We start from the raw sequence: 15,720 nt of genomic DNA, 5'->3' as shown, positions 1-15,720 counted from the left end.
AAACATCTGCTAGTGAAAATCAATTGAAAAAAACAAAATATTATAATGTGCTAAACTTCAAAAAAAACTTACAAGGAACTTCAAAACGTAGCAGAACAGTATGACACATTATAAAAAATTTGATAAGTCACAGTTCAATCAATGTATGATAAAGATTCTCAAGCTCTATCAAACCACCCTACCACATCTTATCACATTTGCCAACACTGCCCTTCTTTAAAACTGTAAATAATAAATGCAGAATAATAACAAGAAATGTTAAATCTTTTTCCTTTTGCGGTACGAAATAATTAGAAGACTCAACAATCAAAAATCAGTTTCTCCTATAGCCGCTTTCCTCTTTTCTACCTGTAACCAACAGAAAATGAAACTACTGTATCACCCTTTGTCTTTCATCAGCATCCTCCCTCTCCACCTGGAAATAATGAAAATTAGCGTTGCAATATCAGGTCTTGAACTTAAAGGAATTTCATTTGCCTCATCAATCTCTAAGCTCTATAAATGTCAACGGAGAAAAAAGATACTCGAACATGAAATATTATATTTAGTTTAGCACCACATAGCATTCATGCAGTCAAATTGTTATTGTTTTTGCTTTTCAAAAGTTACTTCTAAATTTAAAGGTGGAATTGAACAGACTGGTGCCTCTTATTCTTCAAACACAAGAATATTAAGCATAAAATTACAACATCATGCATTAGGGATAATTACTGACATTTTTTCATGGATGGAAACAGTATATAATTACCTCAACAAGGACCTTTGGCTTCTTTGATTTAGAATCAAGGGCACTCTTCACATGTTTCTTCGAAGCTAAAGTCATTTTCCTCTTCACTCTACTCTGATCATCAGCTTCTGCCTCTTCATCATCAGTGCTTCCATCTGCATAAATAAGCTTCATCATGCCTTTGCTTTTCAAATGTGTAAGTTTGAAACTTTTTCACAACTCAAACAGATTTCTGCTCAATATGATAGGCACTCACATCCAACAAATAATGAATTTATCAACACAAAATACAGATAACACAGCTGTCTCTTGTAACTGAGCATTTGAATTACAAACCAAGCAGAAACTAGCATTGCATGTGACTAACACTGTGGTTTTTCTTGGGCGGTTCTGGGGAGGATGGGTGCAGATCTTTTCAAACATTGCAAAGTTGTTTGTATAAATTATTATATAATAATTTGAAAGTTATCAGAGGACATGTGATCGTAAATCAGTAAACATTGTTTTAATCAGAATTACCATAGTTTTAAAATCAAAGATGAATAGACTTAGAAGATCTGAATACGGCATCAAATCCAGAAGAAATAAAGATGCATGAGAAATGACTAAAGAAAAAATTATGTAGCCAACAAAATTCTCACCAAAACTTTTCAGCACTTGAAGTTGAAACTAAGACAAGAATACTCTCCTATTTGTTACATTTACCCACATGACTCAACCATCTACAATGTATCACTTATTCAGAATCCTAGAATCTGGGCTTCAATCATTAAAAGCAAATTCCTTCTTGAGTGAAGTTTTTTAAAAAAAATTGGGAACCTGCTCCACTATTTCATCACAAATAAAAAATGCTGCCCATATACATTTTAACATGTGCAAAATACTCCATGCGTAATGCAAGGCTGCTAAACTAATCATTACCATTTTCATCATCGTCATAATCACCCAATGATTTATGAGTTGCAAAACCACCAAAATCCTCTATGTCATCTTCCTCTTCAAGTTCATCGTAACCTTCTACGTATTCTATCTCTGGTTCCTGTTCAATTCAAAAACAAAAAATAACAAACTAAATAGATCCAACACATTAAAATGTTAAATTCCAAATAGATTTGATTGAGAACAGACCAAAAAAAAAATGGTTTAGTGAATACATACCTCTTCATCCTCTACATCAGCAGGTTGAAGTTTCTCCATATCAAGAACTTTATTGTACTCTTCAAGAGGATAATTGTATATGTCACTTTGTTGATAAACTCCTTTTTGAAGGCGTTCTAATAGCTCTTTTTCAATAGACTAAGTAGTATTGAAAAGAACCAATGAGTTACGGGAAAACATCATACAATTAAATATGCATGGGTAACGTTAGTATTGACTATAACCTTTTCTAACAAAGCTGCTTTTTCAGCCTTTGCTTCTCTTCGAGCCTCTCTCTTTTTCTCTTTCCTCGGAGTTGTCATTATTTTCTCCCTGTACAAAAGCATCAACATTTTTTACAACATGAAAAACTGTTATGGAGAAATTGCTATGAACTTTCATTGAAGACACCAACCTAAAATATAGATAAAGGATAGAAGAATTGCCATATGAATGTAACCCGAGATGTAAGAATCCACCTCAAATATAAAATCATATTCAAACTAAGAAATAGACATGTAAAAATGACATAGATACCAAGAATAACAATACAGACACCTCATTCAAATAAAGTCTAATTTAAATTCTGGACAAGGGAGGTTATCCCCAAATTAAAGGGGATCAAACTGTTTAACTTTAACACCGATAACAATGTTGTCAAAAAATTAGTGTTTTAGGGATGTGAGACAGAAATAGAGCATAATATATTACTAAAGACTCATAATGGTTCAATAGAAAAAACAGATCCTGTAGGGCCTAAACTCCTATTTATATTAATGTCATGACTACATAAATATGCTTTGCTTTCTCTGCGTTGCTATACACAAGTAACTGGTTTCCAATAAGTGTTTCCTAAGAAAACAAAAGTAGTGCAGGAAGTAAACAGAAAGAAGCAGAAAAACATTGGACAAAAAAGTCAATCAGAATATAGGGTAAAGTTTCTTTCCAATGTGATTTTCCCTCTGATTAATCAGATCGGGTGCCTCTCATTCATAAAATTCTCCCTCATTTAGAATTACTTATCCAGAATGCATTTTGAAAGAGTAACCTTTATGTTTCGAAATGTATTTAGGTGTCAAATTACCAAAACAAAGTATACAAGTCATTTTAAAAAATGGGGTAAAACTTAAAAGTAAGGAGAAGGTTGAGAAATTATCTAACTAATTTTCCCCAAACTGAGGTAACATAATGTTACTGCCCCAAAATGAATGTTTCAGCACCAGAATTAAGCATGAACATAGTATCCAAATATTGACTGCCAAAATAAATGATGTCCAACAATCAAAACAGAAATGTATACCATCTATGCTCTTATTTTAAATTGCAGTCCGTTGATCCTGAAAGTTTGAGATTAGCCACCTACCCCAAATAAATTGGTGTTTGACCATATATGTTAAGGTATGCTGAAAAATTAAAGTCTATGCCAGGCACAAGCCAAATTGAGCCCGAGGTCTATGCCATTAGTAATTCATTGAAAATCAAATGTAATATAGCAGGGCTTTGAACTTTTACTCCATGTGGTAGAATTCTTAACTGACAATCTTATTCATTCAGAGAAATCTTATATTTCACTCACACAATTGGATTCATCAGATTGGCTATTTAAATGTTCAGAATCAACATGCAGGAATCAAACAATATGAAATCTAGAGCATCTGGGGAACAAGCTTCATATGGATAAACTATGTACTGCTTGACATGATAAAACAAAATGCAAATTTACAAACCTTGTCTTCAAAGCAAGTTTCCTCATACGTATCCGCATCTGGGTCATTTTGGTCAAGCGTTGCTTTATCTTGTGTATAAGAAGCTTGGGCCAATACATCTGCCAATTCAGAAAGGTCAAGCAAACATCCAATCTTGATAATAACTTATAAATAAAACATCAATGACTTAAAATATTGCAAAACATAGATCTACAGTACCATATGTTTATCTATGACTTCAAGTGCCTTCTCGTAATTCCTAGGCAGCTTAACTCTTTCCCACAGATCTTTTGGCATATGAGCTCTTTCTATAGTTTTCATGTACAGGTAAAACACTCCTGCATCACCAAATGCAATCATGTCATTATTTGCATACTCTGCAACAAATTCAATACTTCCTGCCTTTGCCATTCACAACAATAACCATTTAGGGAAGGGCTTTTACAGAGCTTATTGGTTTTATCTTAGGGCCTGTTTGGAAGAGCTTATGACCTCCACAAACTTTTTTCATCTTTTTTCAATAAGCTTGTTGATATATCTTATCAAAATAAGTTGCCTTTAACTTATCCTAATAAGTTTTATGGCATAACTTATAAGTCATCATTTAAAAAGAGCTTACTGAATAAGCGCTTAAATAAGTTGTGTACCCAAACACACTATTGATGTTGAAAATTGAAGGTGTTTGATTAAGCTTATGGAGTGGCTTATGACCCTCCTCGAAGTTTTTTAAAATTATTTCAACAAGTGTCACAACGAAGCTTGCTTATACAACTAAGCTTATTGAATTAAGCACTCATGACATAAATTTTTCATATGATAAGCTCTTATAGAATAAACATTTATTTAAACTGTTTGCCCAAACACATCCTTAATCAATGATATTTGCATAGAACAAAACCAAACCATATTATTCCATAAGGGGACATGAAGAACCAAAATGCACAAACAAAGTGAGACATCACATCAGAAACAATTCACAACGGCGCCTCAACATGCCATATTCTTCTCATGGATTTTCCAAAGAAGCAAACTTTAACCTCAACTAAACAAAAGCGTGCAATTTTATTCACACCCCAGAAGTATATGATAACTATGCAATCCTTTATTATTTATTATTTTTTTTTGGGGGGGGGGGGGGGGGGAGTGTTGGTAAGGAAAAGTACCATTATCATCACGAATGGTGGCATAGCGACTATTAGCTAAAGGACACGAGCTTCGATTACAAACTCCAGTGACGTTATAAGGGTTTCTACAAAAATTCCCCGTCGCAATTCTACAAAAAAAAAAAAAAAAGTGAGGAATTGAAGGTGGTGAGAGTAACAAAGAGAAAGTGGAAAGTGTGAAAAGGGTTTACTTGGCCATGAAACTACAATGGTTGTGTCTGATAACTTGCCATATAACCTCGTCGTGCTGCATCTTTGAACCCAAGAATTAAGAAGATGAAGATGATGATGAAGAAGAAGATGGAGTTGGTTCTATGGGCGCGGCTGTGAACAAGGGAATGGAAGGTTTCCTCTGAGTTGTGTTGAAACGCTGTCGTTCTGCAATGTATAAAGGGTAGGTTTCGTTTCAGGGTTTAATCGGCGAGAGAAAGACAGAGGTTCTTCCAAGTTCGTATTATATGTGTTTTTTCATTTAAAAATAATAATATTTTTATATTAAAAATTAAAATAAAGTATTTTAAAGGCAACCAAATTCAGTTGGTACACGCCTGAAAAAAAAAGTGTTTTAAAAGCATATTAAATTAGTAATAATTATATTATTGAATATCAGATAATTAACATTAAGACATTGCTAACAAATAAAAAAGAATGTAACTTTAAGAAAATTATGATGAAAGTACTAATAATATTTTTAATGTGTTTTTTTCTTAATATTTACCTTAATATCATACTTAATATTATATATGAACGGATAATTGTCTCACTTTCATATTTTAATAAATAATTTTTTTTGTCAGTGATAATCAATAATTACTGTGTCAAATATTGTAAAAATAAGCTTAAAATATACAATAGTAAATGGTATATTAATAATAATAAATTAAATTTTAGAATAAAAATTTAAAAATACCTTTTTAAGGACAAATATTATGAAGTATTTCCAAATTAAAAATATTAATATTAATATTATTAATAGGTCATGATTGTTCTTGTTAGATATATAAATATAATGAGATCTTATTCGAGTTATTTAAAATATACTTGTAATACTTCTATATTAATATTTGTATACTTTAATATTATTTTTTATGAATGGAATTATTTTTTATATTGCTTTTCGCAATCCATCGATGTTATAACATGGTGAGAATCACTTTGAGTTATTATACAGTATAAAAATATAAAAAAATAGAAAATGCAGAACAACCAAAAACATTTTTAATCTTTATACAAACTATTTATCAAGTTAATCTTGTATTATAATTTTAATAAATGATGTGTGATAATATAACAGGAGATATAAGAAGGCCCTGAATTTCTGGAACATTCTTTACAATACAAATTGAAAGTTCGCTTGTATATGTTGTATTCCTCATACTTCACCTAAACATTTATTTACCGTTGTGGATACCATGTTGTTCTTGCTGAGCAAGAAAGATATGCTCATAGATCACAAGCACCCAAGAAAAGTGCTTTACGATTAAGTTCATAATTAATTGTTCTATTCAACAAGAGAAAAAAGCAAGTTTGAGAGATAGAGAAATGGTGGTGCTTCCAGTGGTGAAGCTAGCAACACTCGCTTTGAGAACCGCGTGCAAACCAATCGCCAACAGGCTCAAGAAGGAGGCTAGTTACCACCCAAGGTTCCGCAATTTCATCATCAGCATTGCACAGGTTCTTTTCTTTCTTCTCTTATGTTCAGTGATCACGTGGAATTCACGCTCACACGTGTGGTGTGTTTCAGGCGAATCATAGGCTGACCACACGTGTGCAGAGACGCATTTATGGTCACGCAACTGATGTGGCAATTCGGCCCTTGAATGAGGAGAAAGCTGTTCAAGCCGCTGCTGATATGCTTGGAGAACTCTTTGTGTTCTCGGTGATCATAACTTCTTATGCTTCATGTTGTTTATTTCATGAATTGCCATCTACCTGTTTGTGTGTTTTACTCTGTTGATGCTAATTGTTGATTCAAAGGGTTATGGCTGTGATACTGAATAGTCAAATTCTTGTTATGTTCCCTTAATTTCATCATGGCATCTCGCATTTGTCTTTCTGTTAGATATAGGGTGCGTTTAGGTAACTGCTTCATTAAATGTTTATTTAGTAAGCTCTCATGTTGCATGAGAGGTTTATGTCATAAATTTGATTATGAACTTATTCGTATAAGTAAAAATGCGCTTATTTTGATAAGCTATATGAAGAAGTATAGCGAAATAAGATGGAAAGAGCTTGTAAGAGTTGTAAGCTACTTTTGTAAGTTTTCGATAAGTTCTTCCAAATACCCTCGTAAAGTCTTTTATGCACCTTGACCCAACAGCTTAAGCTTTTGGAATACTTTCCTTATGATAGTTGGATTACTTACTTGTTGTCAAGAACCAACCTTTTGAACTAATGAGGTGGAGGCTCAAAAATTGTTTTATATCTCTAACTAATGAAATACTATAAATTCTGAATAAGAGTCATCTGACTCAATATTGATTATTGAAGAACATTGAGAACCACACGCAAATATGTACAAATGACACATCTGTTCATGAAACTGACCGACCCTTTAGATAATTATATGGCATTTTTTTCCACAAAAAGGAAAAAAGAATGTTGTGAATTATAACTGATTTGATTCTCTTTGCATGGCGTGTATACTACATGTGAACTTTTATAGAAACAAAAAGGCAGCAAGTGTTTTGTATCCATTTTTATTCTCTCCATGTTTGTTGTCATGTTGAGAGAGGAATGTCCAGTTTAGTTAGCCCTGATCTGAGTAGTGATCACAAGTTTTCCCGAAGTTGTATACTCTTTCTGCTTATTTTGTTGCTTTTTACAAGGAATGCAATTAATGATAACCATATATGGCAGGGGGGCCATCCTTCCTTAAATGTATGCATAACAGCATAAGGTATTAGGAACTGCATTAATATATTCAGCTTGTGCAGATCAATTACTTGTTAGGAAGGTTTGAGCTTCATCAATAAATAAATGGCTATGCAGTTCATATGCCCAGAATTTCTTTCATATGAGCTTGCTTCTTATTTACCTAGGTGGATGTAACTAAATTAATGTCTTGTTATGCTAGGATGTTTTGAGAGAGTACTTATGGACTTTTCAATTAACTCGCATGAAGTGCCTAAGCTAATCTATGGACAGCTGTCTAATCTCCTGTTGTGCAGAGGTTTGGGCACTGCCTAATAGCTCTTGTAATCTTGTTTAGTCTAGGTCCTCAATGGACTTCCCTTGTCGAGCAAAAAGCAAGGAAAAGATTTAAACCAGAAAATAAAATTTAACGTATATTATTTGAGGGGTTAAAACACTTTTCTGTACATCAAAGTTGTGGTAATTAAAAAAAGGGTCTTGGTTTATAATGTTATTAACAAGGAAATATCTCCGTGGATTGTAATGGCTAGGACTAGTGTCTATCAACTATCATACAAACATTATGTTTTGATGAGCAGTATGAACTTGATCGACTCCCCATCCCATTTTTTTCCTGTTATGTTATACTGTTAACAAATGTAAGAAGTGCTTCCTATGACTTGTAGATTTTTAGATCATCTTCTTGTCAAATTATTCATCTGATCTCTGGTTGATATGTTCAAATCCATTCCTTCCCATTTCTTGCTTACAAGATTAATAGCACACTATGTACTTTTCACTTGAACCATCTGTCAAGATTTCTGCCATCATCGAATGGTCTTACTAATAACTAATGAGTCATTACTCAATATAAATTTAATTTCCTTCAATTTAGGTTGCAGGAGCTGCTATCATCTTTGAGGTGCAAAGAAGTTCAAGATCAGAAGCAAGAAAGGAAGAACTACGTAAACAAGAGATTCAGGTTGTCTCTCTACGTTTCTCTGTTGTGACGATAAATTGTGGAGGGATTTCGTTGTAGCAAAGTAAAATTGATATTCTTGGAATCCATTTCGTTGAAGCAAAAAATGATTGAGGTCTTAAAGTTGGACCTTTTTACCTCCTTTATCTTGGCTTTAAATTTTACTTACCTATTTATTTAGTCTTGTTTCTTGCATTGGCAGAGGAGAAAGCTGTTTTGGGGGGCCAAAAGTATTCTAAATCTCATGGATATGCTCACTTCTTTTGTTACATTGCAGGAAATAAAGACGAGGAGTGAAGAGTTAGCTAAAGAAATTGAACTTGTTGCACAAAAGCTTGAAGAGGTGGAACAACTTGCTAGAGGACGAGGACTTGTAGGCATTCTTAACTTCAGACACACTCATGCCAATGAAGATAGAAAATCCAATTGATTGCTGCAATAGTTAAGCATTGCACACATATTTTCAATAAGTGAACCATAGCTGTTGGTTTGGCAAGAAACGTGATTTACGTTAAAAATCTGCCAAGGGCATGCTACATTTTAGATGGCGATGCACTCAAAGCTGAAAAAGCAAAGCTTTTGTCGTGGTGAGGGGCATTGTAAGAAAAAGCAAAATTGTAGAACACAGTTTTCAAGCCTTTATCTACATTTGTTTCCTCCAAAATTTCGTTTTCTGTCAATCACTTGCTACTATTCACACACCTACACCTATTATTGGTAACTCATAATTTTATCAACAATTTTGGAATAATTCTTTAAAACAAATCAGATATAAGTTTAGCCCATTGCCTTTACACACTGTATCTTTGTACTTAGCAGCCCTTTTAAAGGATCAATCTTTGGCTACATACTAACTGGATTTTGATTGATTTTGCAGTTGATAACATGAGTTCCTAATCCTGATTTTGTTTTTCCTTGACACTCCCATTATTTCAAATGTAGATCTATCAGTTTAGTTGATCGGATTACCCTCTTATACTAAGGGCTTGATTGATTTAGTTTTAATTTTTTATTTTTAAAAATTATATTTTAAAACAATTTTATAATATAAAATTACTCTTAGGAAAAAAATAAAAACAAAATTTATTTGATAATTTAGTTTTTAAAACTGTTTTTAATTAAACTTTTATTAGTTTTAGAAAGAGAAACAGCAAAATAAAAACAAAAACACTCAAATATTAATTCTGTTATTCAGTTTTAAAAATTAAAATTTATTTTTAAAACTTACATTAACAAATAATTTTTCTGTTTTTTATTTTTAAAAAACAAAAAATTACATTTAAAAAAAGAAAACAAACTGGCCTTAGGTGTTCTATTTCCTATATACTTTTTATTTTAAGAATATTAATTAGCATTCTTCATAAAATTATAAAATAATCAATAAACAATAATAAAAATAGTAAATATATTTTTATTATAATGATAATATTGCATGAGTTCAAGTACAATAAAGTATCAAGTTATTTTACAATAAATTGATAATTAATGAGAGAATGACACGACATAAAAAAATTAATAATGTATTAATTCACATATTTAAATAATAAATACATCAATTTTAAAGTTACAATTATTATTATTTAGAAATATTTTTGATTTTAATATTTTTTGTATTTATTTTAAATTGAGTTAAAGTTGTCCTCGTATATCATGTTTTTTTTTCAATATAAAAAACGTGTTTTATATATAAAAATAAGTTTTAATTAAAAATGGTGCATAAGAAATAGTTAAATAACGTATTTGTTGATTTCTAACTAAATTAAATATATATATATATATATATATATATATATATATATGAAAAAAATAAAGCGTTCAATATAAACCGTTTAATCAGATTGGATTAAATTTAAATTTTTTTAATTTAAACCCAACCAGTATTTGTTTTAATAATCAAATTGGATGATTTTTCCTAATTGTCTGAAAATCAATCTGATACATAAATAATATAATCCCTAACATTTATAATAATAAAATAAATATTTGTGATGTTTAGGAGAGTCAAATAAAAGTTTTGTAATATTAAGAGAGATCAAGTGGGGAACAACAAAAAAGAATCACAATGAAATCATTTAGTAATATATATATTATAAGATTTTGTTAAAAATATATAAAAAAAACATAATTTTTAATATATTTTTAACCTAATTTTCGATAAAATTCTATATTTGTTAATTGAAAAATAATTATTAGAAAGAGATGTGTGCAAAATATTAATAAGGAAAAGAAGGAAAGGTATCTGAGGCAGATACCAAAAGTTCTTGCGTCTACTTCAAGTTTGGAACGTGCTCACAAGTCACCGCATCATTGATAATAACCTAAAAGAAAAAATCTGCACGATTCAAGTTTGAGATGCACAATTGAGGGCTTTCATTTCAACACTTCGCATCTCCTTCAGTGCTGATCCGAACGGAACCTTCACTTCTGTTTTCTGCGTCGTCGTTTTGTACCTCATTCTCCAATTCAAGGATAAAGGTAAACTACCCATCAAGCTAATTCTGCTTTAAATTCAACATAGATGTAGAAAGCCCCAAACTTGGTCAACAGGGGTGTTACTTTCTACTTGGGTACATCCATCAGTGTTTGCAATTTATTTGTCACTTTTTTTTTTTTTTTAATTTTGGTGGAATGTAAATGACTAAATGGCTATGTTTGCTGAAGAGTTTTATTATAGATTGTAGTTGATCGCTGTCATGCATCATTTTAAAACGAGTTTCTTATGTTGCATGTGTATTTGTTTATAATTTAGAATATTTGGCATGCTGTAGTCTGATTGTGTTCTATTTTGGTTATTTTGTAACATTTCTTCTAGGAAGGTATGATGAAAGAAAGTTCCAAGGGAAAATGTGGATCTTCCTCCCATCAATCCATGAAAGAGAAGGAAAAACACCTTGTGGATAAAATTCAAGGGATTTTCACCAATCTTCAGTCTGCAAGAAAGGAAGGAAGGACTAATGACATTGTGATCTTTGAGGAGCAGATGCATCAGTTGCTCCGCGAGTGGAAAGCGGAACTGGAGTCTCCGACCACCTCCTTAGCTGTATGTTTTTGAGTTCTTAAACGTAGCTGATTATAATACTAGTGCATGTTTATTTTTGTCCATCTCAAAAATAGAAACAAAAAGTTAACGCATTGCAATATATGCTGGCCATGGCATTCTATAGGATGGAAGCCTTGATTCGTTTACTAGCGAACTTGCCCAACTGTTGCAAGTAATTGAGGAGAAAGATGATGCTATTAGTCCATTAACAAAACCTGAGCCATTGAAGACCGAGCTCCATCCAAATAACATTAGTGATAACAATTATTCGTTTTTTCAGGAGGTAGGTTTCTTGAACTAGTTTTGGAGTCCCTTTTTTAATATGTTGCCTGGTTTGGAAAACTTTACCTCTATTAATTTGTTTATTATGCTTCTCAGTCGTATTCTTTTGATATAAGTTTTTACAGTTACAAAATGAAAAATATAATGTATGTATTATGTGAATCCTTTATTTGCTCTTTTGGCATAACTGAATATGTTGACACTAACAGCTGCTGTTTTTGTTTGTCAACTTTCTTTTTTTGTTCTTATCTGATGGCTTCAACTGCACTGGAGTTTATTTTTTCTTGTGCTAGATAGTTAACAAGTAAACATCAATGAGGAGTGTTGAAGTTATAAAATAAAGTATAGCATAAGGGAAGACTACTGATGCCTGTGTGCTGTGTGGTCTTTTTGTTTGTCTCATTGGCTTAGATAATTTTTTGTCTTTCTGTTTATATGGGAATCAAACATGAGTTCAATACCATAACCCTACCCAAACTCTATCCCAATTCCCATGAGCTATGCCCAAGCCATCCTGTTATTTGATGTTACTTGTTGAAAGTTTTAGGAAGAACATGCAGTGAGTCCCCTTTCAGGAATTCATCGGTTTAGGGAGGATTAGGAAAAGGAACTCTTAAAAAAACATTTCTAGTTGGGAATAACTAACCACTTTACCTGTTAATATTGTTCAGAATTGTTAATATGGAACCACTTATTGCCTTGCTAAACATTTGAGTAGTTCATTTTTCCTAAAACAGAAATATTTTTACAACAAATTCTTCTATTATATTTTCTCAAAAGAACTTATCCAGTGTATAAAGAAATAGAATATATATGAGCAGAAACTTCTAATCTGTACAATCATATTTTTGAGTTTTACTGATGAATCTTTTGTTTCCTTGTTTTTCTTTAAGCAATAGTAGTTGACAATTGGTATCTTGCAGAAATGTTTTGATGATAACCAAACACTAGATCATACTTTCGAAGGCTCTGCTTCAACTCTGTACAACCATGCTCTTAATAACTCAGATATGACACAGTTGGATTATCATCCATTCAGTTTAAATCAAGATTTGAATCACAACACAGGTCACAACTCTGATTTGATTGGTCAGTTTGATTTATACCAGGAACTCAGGTACAACACACAAGTAAAAAACTCACAGTCAACTCAATTTACTTTTGAAGAAGGCTTTGATTGTAGCCAGTTTTTTGGAGCTGATGACACTGTGCAGTGTGGAGAGAATATTATACCTAACATTCTTCCAAATATCCGCCCACCACCTTCTGCTTTTTTAGCCCCAAAATGTGCACTGTGGGACTGTTTCAGACCTGCCCAAGGGGTAGAATGGTGCCAGAACTACTGTAGTAGTTGTCATGAGCTTTTGGCAAATAGTGAGGGTCTTCCTGGCATGACTCCAATTTTGCGACCTGGAGGCATTGGTGTAAAAGATGGTCCTTTGTTTGCTGCTGTTCTTGCAAAGACGCAGGGAAAAGAAGTGGGCATCCCTAGTTGCGAAGGCGCTGCTTCAACTAAATCACCCTGGAATGCTTCAGGTGAGAGTAGGCAAGGAGGTTTATTACTTTTGTTGTTTTGCACTATTTTATTATATATTTATATGCATTAATGCTTTGCAAATTCTAGCAACAGGTTTGTCTATCAAATGTATTGTTGAAGATAGTATTCCACCCATGCTTATAACTTTTCATCCATATTATTTAGGTTTGAAATGTTAGCTTTTTTCTGTTGCAGAGTTCTTTGATCTTTCCTTTCTTGAGGGTGAAACTGTTAGGGAGTGGCTCTTCTTTGACAAGCCTAGAAGGGCATTTGAAAGTGGAAATAGGAAACAGAGATCACTCCCAGATTACAGCGGGCGTGGTTGGCATGAATCAAGGAAACAGGTGATGAAGGAACATGGGGGACAAAAGAGGTCCTATTACATGGATCCACAGCCTCTTAGTTATCTTGAGTGGCATTTGTATGAGTATGAAATCAATAACCATGATGGTTGTGCATTATACAGACTAGAATTAAAGCTTGTGGATAAAAAGAGAAGTCCTAAAGGAAAAGTGACCAAGGAATCCCTAACTGATTTACAGAACAAGATGGGAAAGCTTAGTGCTGCTGTTCCATCATTCGATGATGGACACCCAATCAAGGGAAAAACAAAGGCCAAGTCTGAGAACATTGAATCTCCTGAAAAGTAAATTAATAGCTCGTTGAGTAATTTAACCGAATGACTGACCAACTTGTACATATTTGAGTATGGATAACAGCATGCAGAAATTTCTGTCATTCTCAGAACAAGGTAACATGCCAATATCAGTTTCTTGTGGTAGAAGAGGCTCAAATTCTTGTCCAATGAATTTATTGTTAGTCTACTTTTAGATATTAGCATTATGTTAAGTCTACTCATAAGGAACTCAATGTATGCTACATAGATTAAAAGATAGATCTATTCTGTAAGAAGATTCTGCATGCTTTCTGATGGATCAGTGGCACTTTCATTTGTTGGCTATCACCCAAATTTCTGACATACTCTTAAAATTTAGTTGCATTAAGTTGCTTGTACATGTTCTCTATTGGTGGGATTAGTTTTATTACCAGTACCACTGCTGCAATTCCATGAGGAATGCAAAATAGAACCTGTGTATATATATATGCAAGCACTTTGTTGCCTTTTCTTGAATGAGACATCACTGCTCATGATTTTTATTACATGTTTGGTTTTGAGTTTGGAAAGTCCCAAATCATGATTAGAAATCCGTACAAGAAGCTTACTTTTGGCATAGTGTTTTTGGTTTAGTAAACCTCATGGATCCAGATTCTCTTCCATTCACGCAGCAACTGGATGTCCAGTTATGACAAAAGGATGTGGAGGTGCAGAGGAAAGGGGGAGAAGGTGTGGGGAGGGAGGGGGCTGAAAACGGAAGGGAGAGCTGAGTGGGTGGGAGCTGAGGCTGAGGGGAGCACAGCGCTGGGGGAAAAAGGAGAGCTGGGTGGGGGCTGGGAGAAGGGAGAGCAGGATGGGAGTTGGGGAAAGGGAGAGTGGGACTAGGTGGGGTGGGAGTTGGGGGAAGGGAGAGCGGGACTGGGTTAGGGGAGGGAGGGCTGAGAGGAGCTTGGAGGTGGAGGGAGGGGGGAGCTTGAGGGTGGGGGAGTGGGGAAGGGGGGAGAGCTTGGAGTATTTTTTGGGGGGCTTGGGATGGGGAAGCTTGAACGTGGGGGAGGGAGGCTGAGGGGAAAAGCTTGGGAGTGGGGGGGAGGGGGAGTTTGAGGGTGAGGGAAGAGCTTGGAGGTGGGAGGGAACTGGAAGCTTGGGATGGGGAAGGAAGAAGGTAACTCAGAAGGGGAGAATGAGATAAATCGGATTTGCTTAAGTGAATTTGAAACTGGAGGTCTAATTTTCCACGCAAATGGGAGAGGATCCGTTTCCCTCGTGAAGAAGGTATAGGTTTGTGTGACATGTCAATAAGATATCAAATATGATAGATGCTAAATCTGTGCCAAAAATTAGCCTAATATTCTCTTAATATTTAGAGAAATGGTATCTTATAATACTTCACAAAAAAAGTATTTAATATAATTTTTATTTTTATTTTGTAAGTAGGAGGATTAGTAGAAAGAATTTGTAGGATTTATAATCTATTCATTCACTTAAAGATGAAAGAAAGAACAAGATATTTTTTTACCTGTCAATATATCAAATGTGCATGCCTCTCTGTCACTGAGTGTATACGTGTTTTAAGATTAGGGGGCGCGATTTCTAAGCAGGATTTAGCAATTCTTGTGAGGCAGTTATTGACTGAATAGTTTTTGGGATGATTGTTAATTATATGGCTCTTTTGGAAAA

The 15,720-nt window shown here is 33.6% G+C and overlaps 3 protein-coding genes across 4 annotated transcripts; 2 read left to right on the top strand and 1 right to left on the bottom strand.

Annotated features, from left to right (window-relative positions):
• Window positions 1-26: 26 nt before the first annotated feature.
• LOC113858568 (protein MAK16 homolog B) lies at window positions 27-5,164 on the bottom strand. The gene is made up of 9 exons (XM_027491265.1): window positions 4,925-5,164; window positions 4,734-4,843; window positions 3,790-3,908; window positions 3,592-3,689; window positions 2,110-2,197; window positions 1,886-2,023; window positions 1,649-1,766; window positions 749-882; window positions 27-415 (listed from the first exon to the last, which is right to left on the bottom strand). Exons 1-9 carry the CDS (start codon window positions 4,984-4,986, stop codon window positions 371-373), a joined length of 912 nt encoding a protein of 303 aa, XP_027347066.1. The 5' UTR covers window positions 4,987-5,164; the 3' UTR covers window positions 27-370.
• Window positions 1,437-9,038, top strand: LOC113858570 (optic atrophy 3 protein homolog). Its single transcript, XM_027491266.1, has 5 exons — window positions 1,437-1,456; window positions 6,266-6,407; window positions 6,478-6,612; window positions 8,482-8,568; window positions 8,843-9,038. The coding sequence occupies exons 1-5, from the start codon at window positions 1,437-1,439 to the stop codon at window positions 8,993-8,995; spliced, it is 537 nt and encodes a 178-aa protein (XP_027347067.1). The 3' UTR covers window positions 8,996-9,038.
• A 1,764-nt stretch (window positions 9,039-10,802) lies between these two features.
• On the top strand, window positions 10,803-14,583 carry LOC113858321 (transcription factor VOZ1-like). Of its 2 annotated transcripts, none has more exons than XM_027490909.1 (5): window positions 10,803-11,040; window positions 11,378-11,605; window positions 11,730-11,888; window positions 12,811-13,423; window positions 13,620-14,583. In XM_027490909.1, the coding sequence occupies exons 2-5, from the start codon at window positions 11,384-11,386 to the stop codon at window positions 14,072-14,074; spliced, it is 1,449 nt and encodes a 482-aa protein (XP_027346710.1). In that variant the 5' UTR covers window positions 10,803-11,040; window positions 11,378-11,383; the 3' UTR covers window positions 14,075-14,583. The 2 variants fall into 2 exon arrangements, with proteins under 2 accessions (XP_027346710.1, XP_027346709.1); XM_027490908.1 differs by having other exon boundaries at window positions 10,871-11,040; window positions 11,382-11,605; window positions 13,620-14,507.
• Window positions 14,584-15,720: the final 1,137 nt, after the last annotated feature.

The sequence above is a fragment of the Abrus precatorius genome, unplaced genomic scaffold (genome assembly GCF_003935025.1).
Source record: "Abrus precatorius isolate BTA unplaced genomic scaffold, Abrus_2018 Scaffold2, whole genome shotgun sequence".
In the NCBI taxonomy this organism is placed as follows: Eukaryota; Viridiplantae; Streptophyta; class Magnoliopsida; order Fabales; family Fabaceae; genus Abrus; species Abrus precatorius.
Note: the sequence above shows the minus strand (reverse complement) of the source record. Positions and strands in the feature narration are given on the sequence as shown.

What these genes read in the sequence shown, in the direction of transcription:
- LOC113858321 (XM_027490909.1), top strand. Translation starts at nt 11,384, where the DNA reads ATGATGAAAGAAAGTTCCAAGGGAAAATGTGGATCTTCCTCCCATCAA. An exon ending in CTCCGACCACCTCCTTAGCT is followed by an intron (nt 11,606 to 11,729) that starts GTATGTTTTTGA and finishes GGCATTCTATAG; the next exon opens with GATGGAAGCCTTGATTCGTT. An exon ending in ATTATTCGTTTTTTCAGGAG is followed by an intron (nt 11,889 to 12,810) that starts GTAGGTTTCTTG and finishes GGTATCTTGCAG; the next exon opens with AAATGTTTTGATGATAACCA.
- LOC113858568 (XM_027491265.1), bottom strand. Translation starts at nt 4,986, where the DNA reads ATGCAGCACGACGAGGTTATATGGCAAGTTATCAGACACAACCATTGT. An exon ending in CATTGTAGTTTCATGGCCAA is followed by an intron (nt 4,844 to 4,924) that starts GTAAACCCTTTT and finishes TTTTTTTTGTAG; the next exon opens with AATTGCGACGGGGAATTTTT. An exon ending in AAACTTGCTTTGAAGACAAG is followed by an intron (nt 2,198 to 3,591) that starts GTTTGTAAATTT and finishes GCTTTTGTACAG; the next exon opens with GGAGAAAATAATGACAACTC.
- LOC113858570 (XM_027491266.1), top strand. Translation starts at nt 1,437, where the DNA reads ATGACTCAACCATCTACAAT. An exon ending in ATGACTCAACCATCTACAAT is followed by an intron (nt 1,457 to 6,265) that starts GTATCACTTATT and finishes AGCAAGTTTGAG; the next exon opens with AGATAGAGAAATGGTGGTGC. An exon ending in TACGTAAACAAGAGATTCAG is followed by an intron (nt 8,569 to 8,842) that starts GTTGTCTCTCTA and finishes GTTACATTGCAG; the next exon opens with GAAATAAAGACGAGGAGTGA.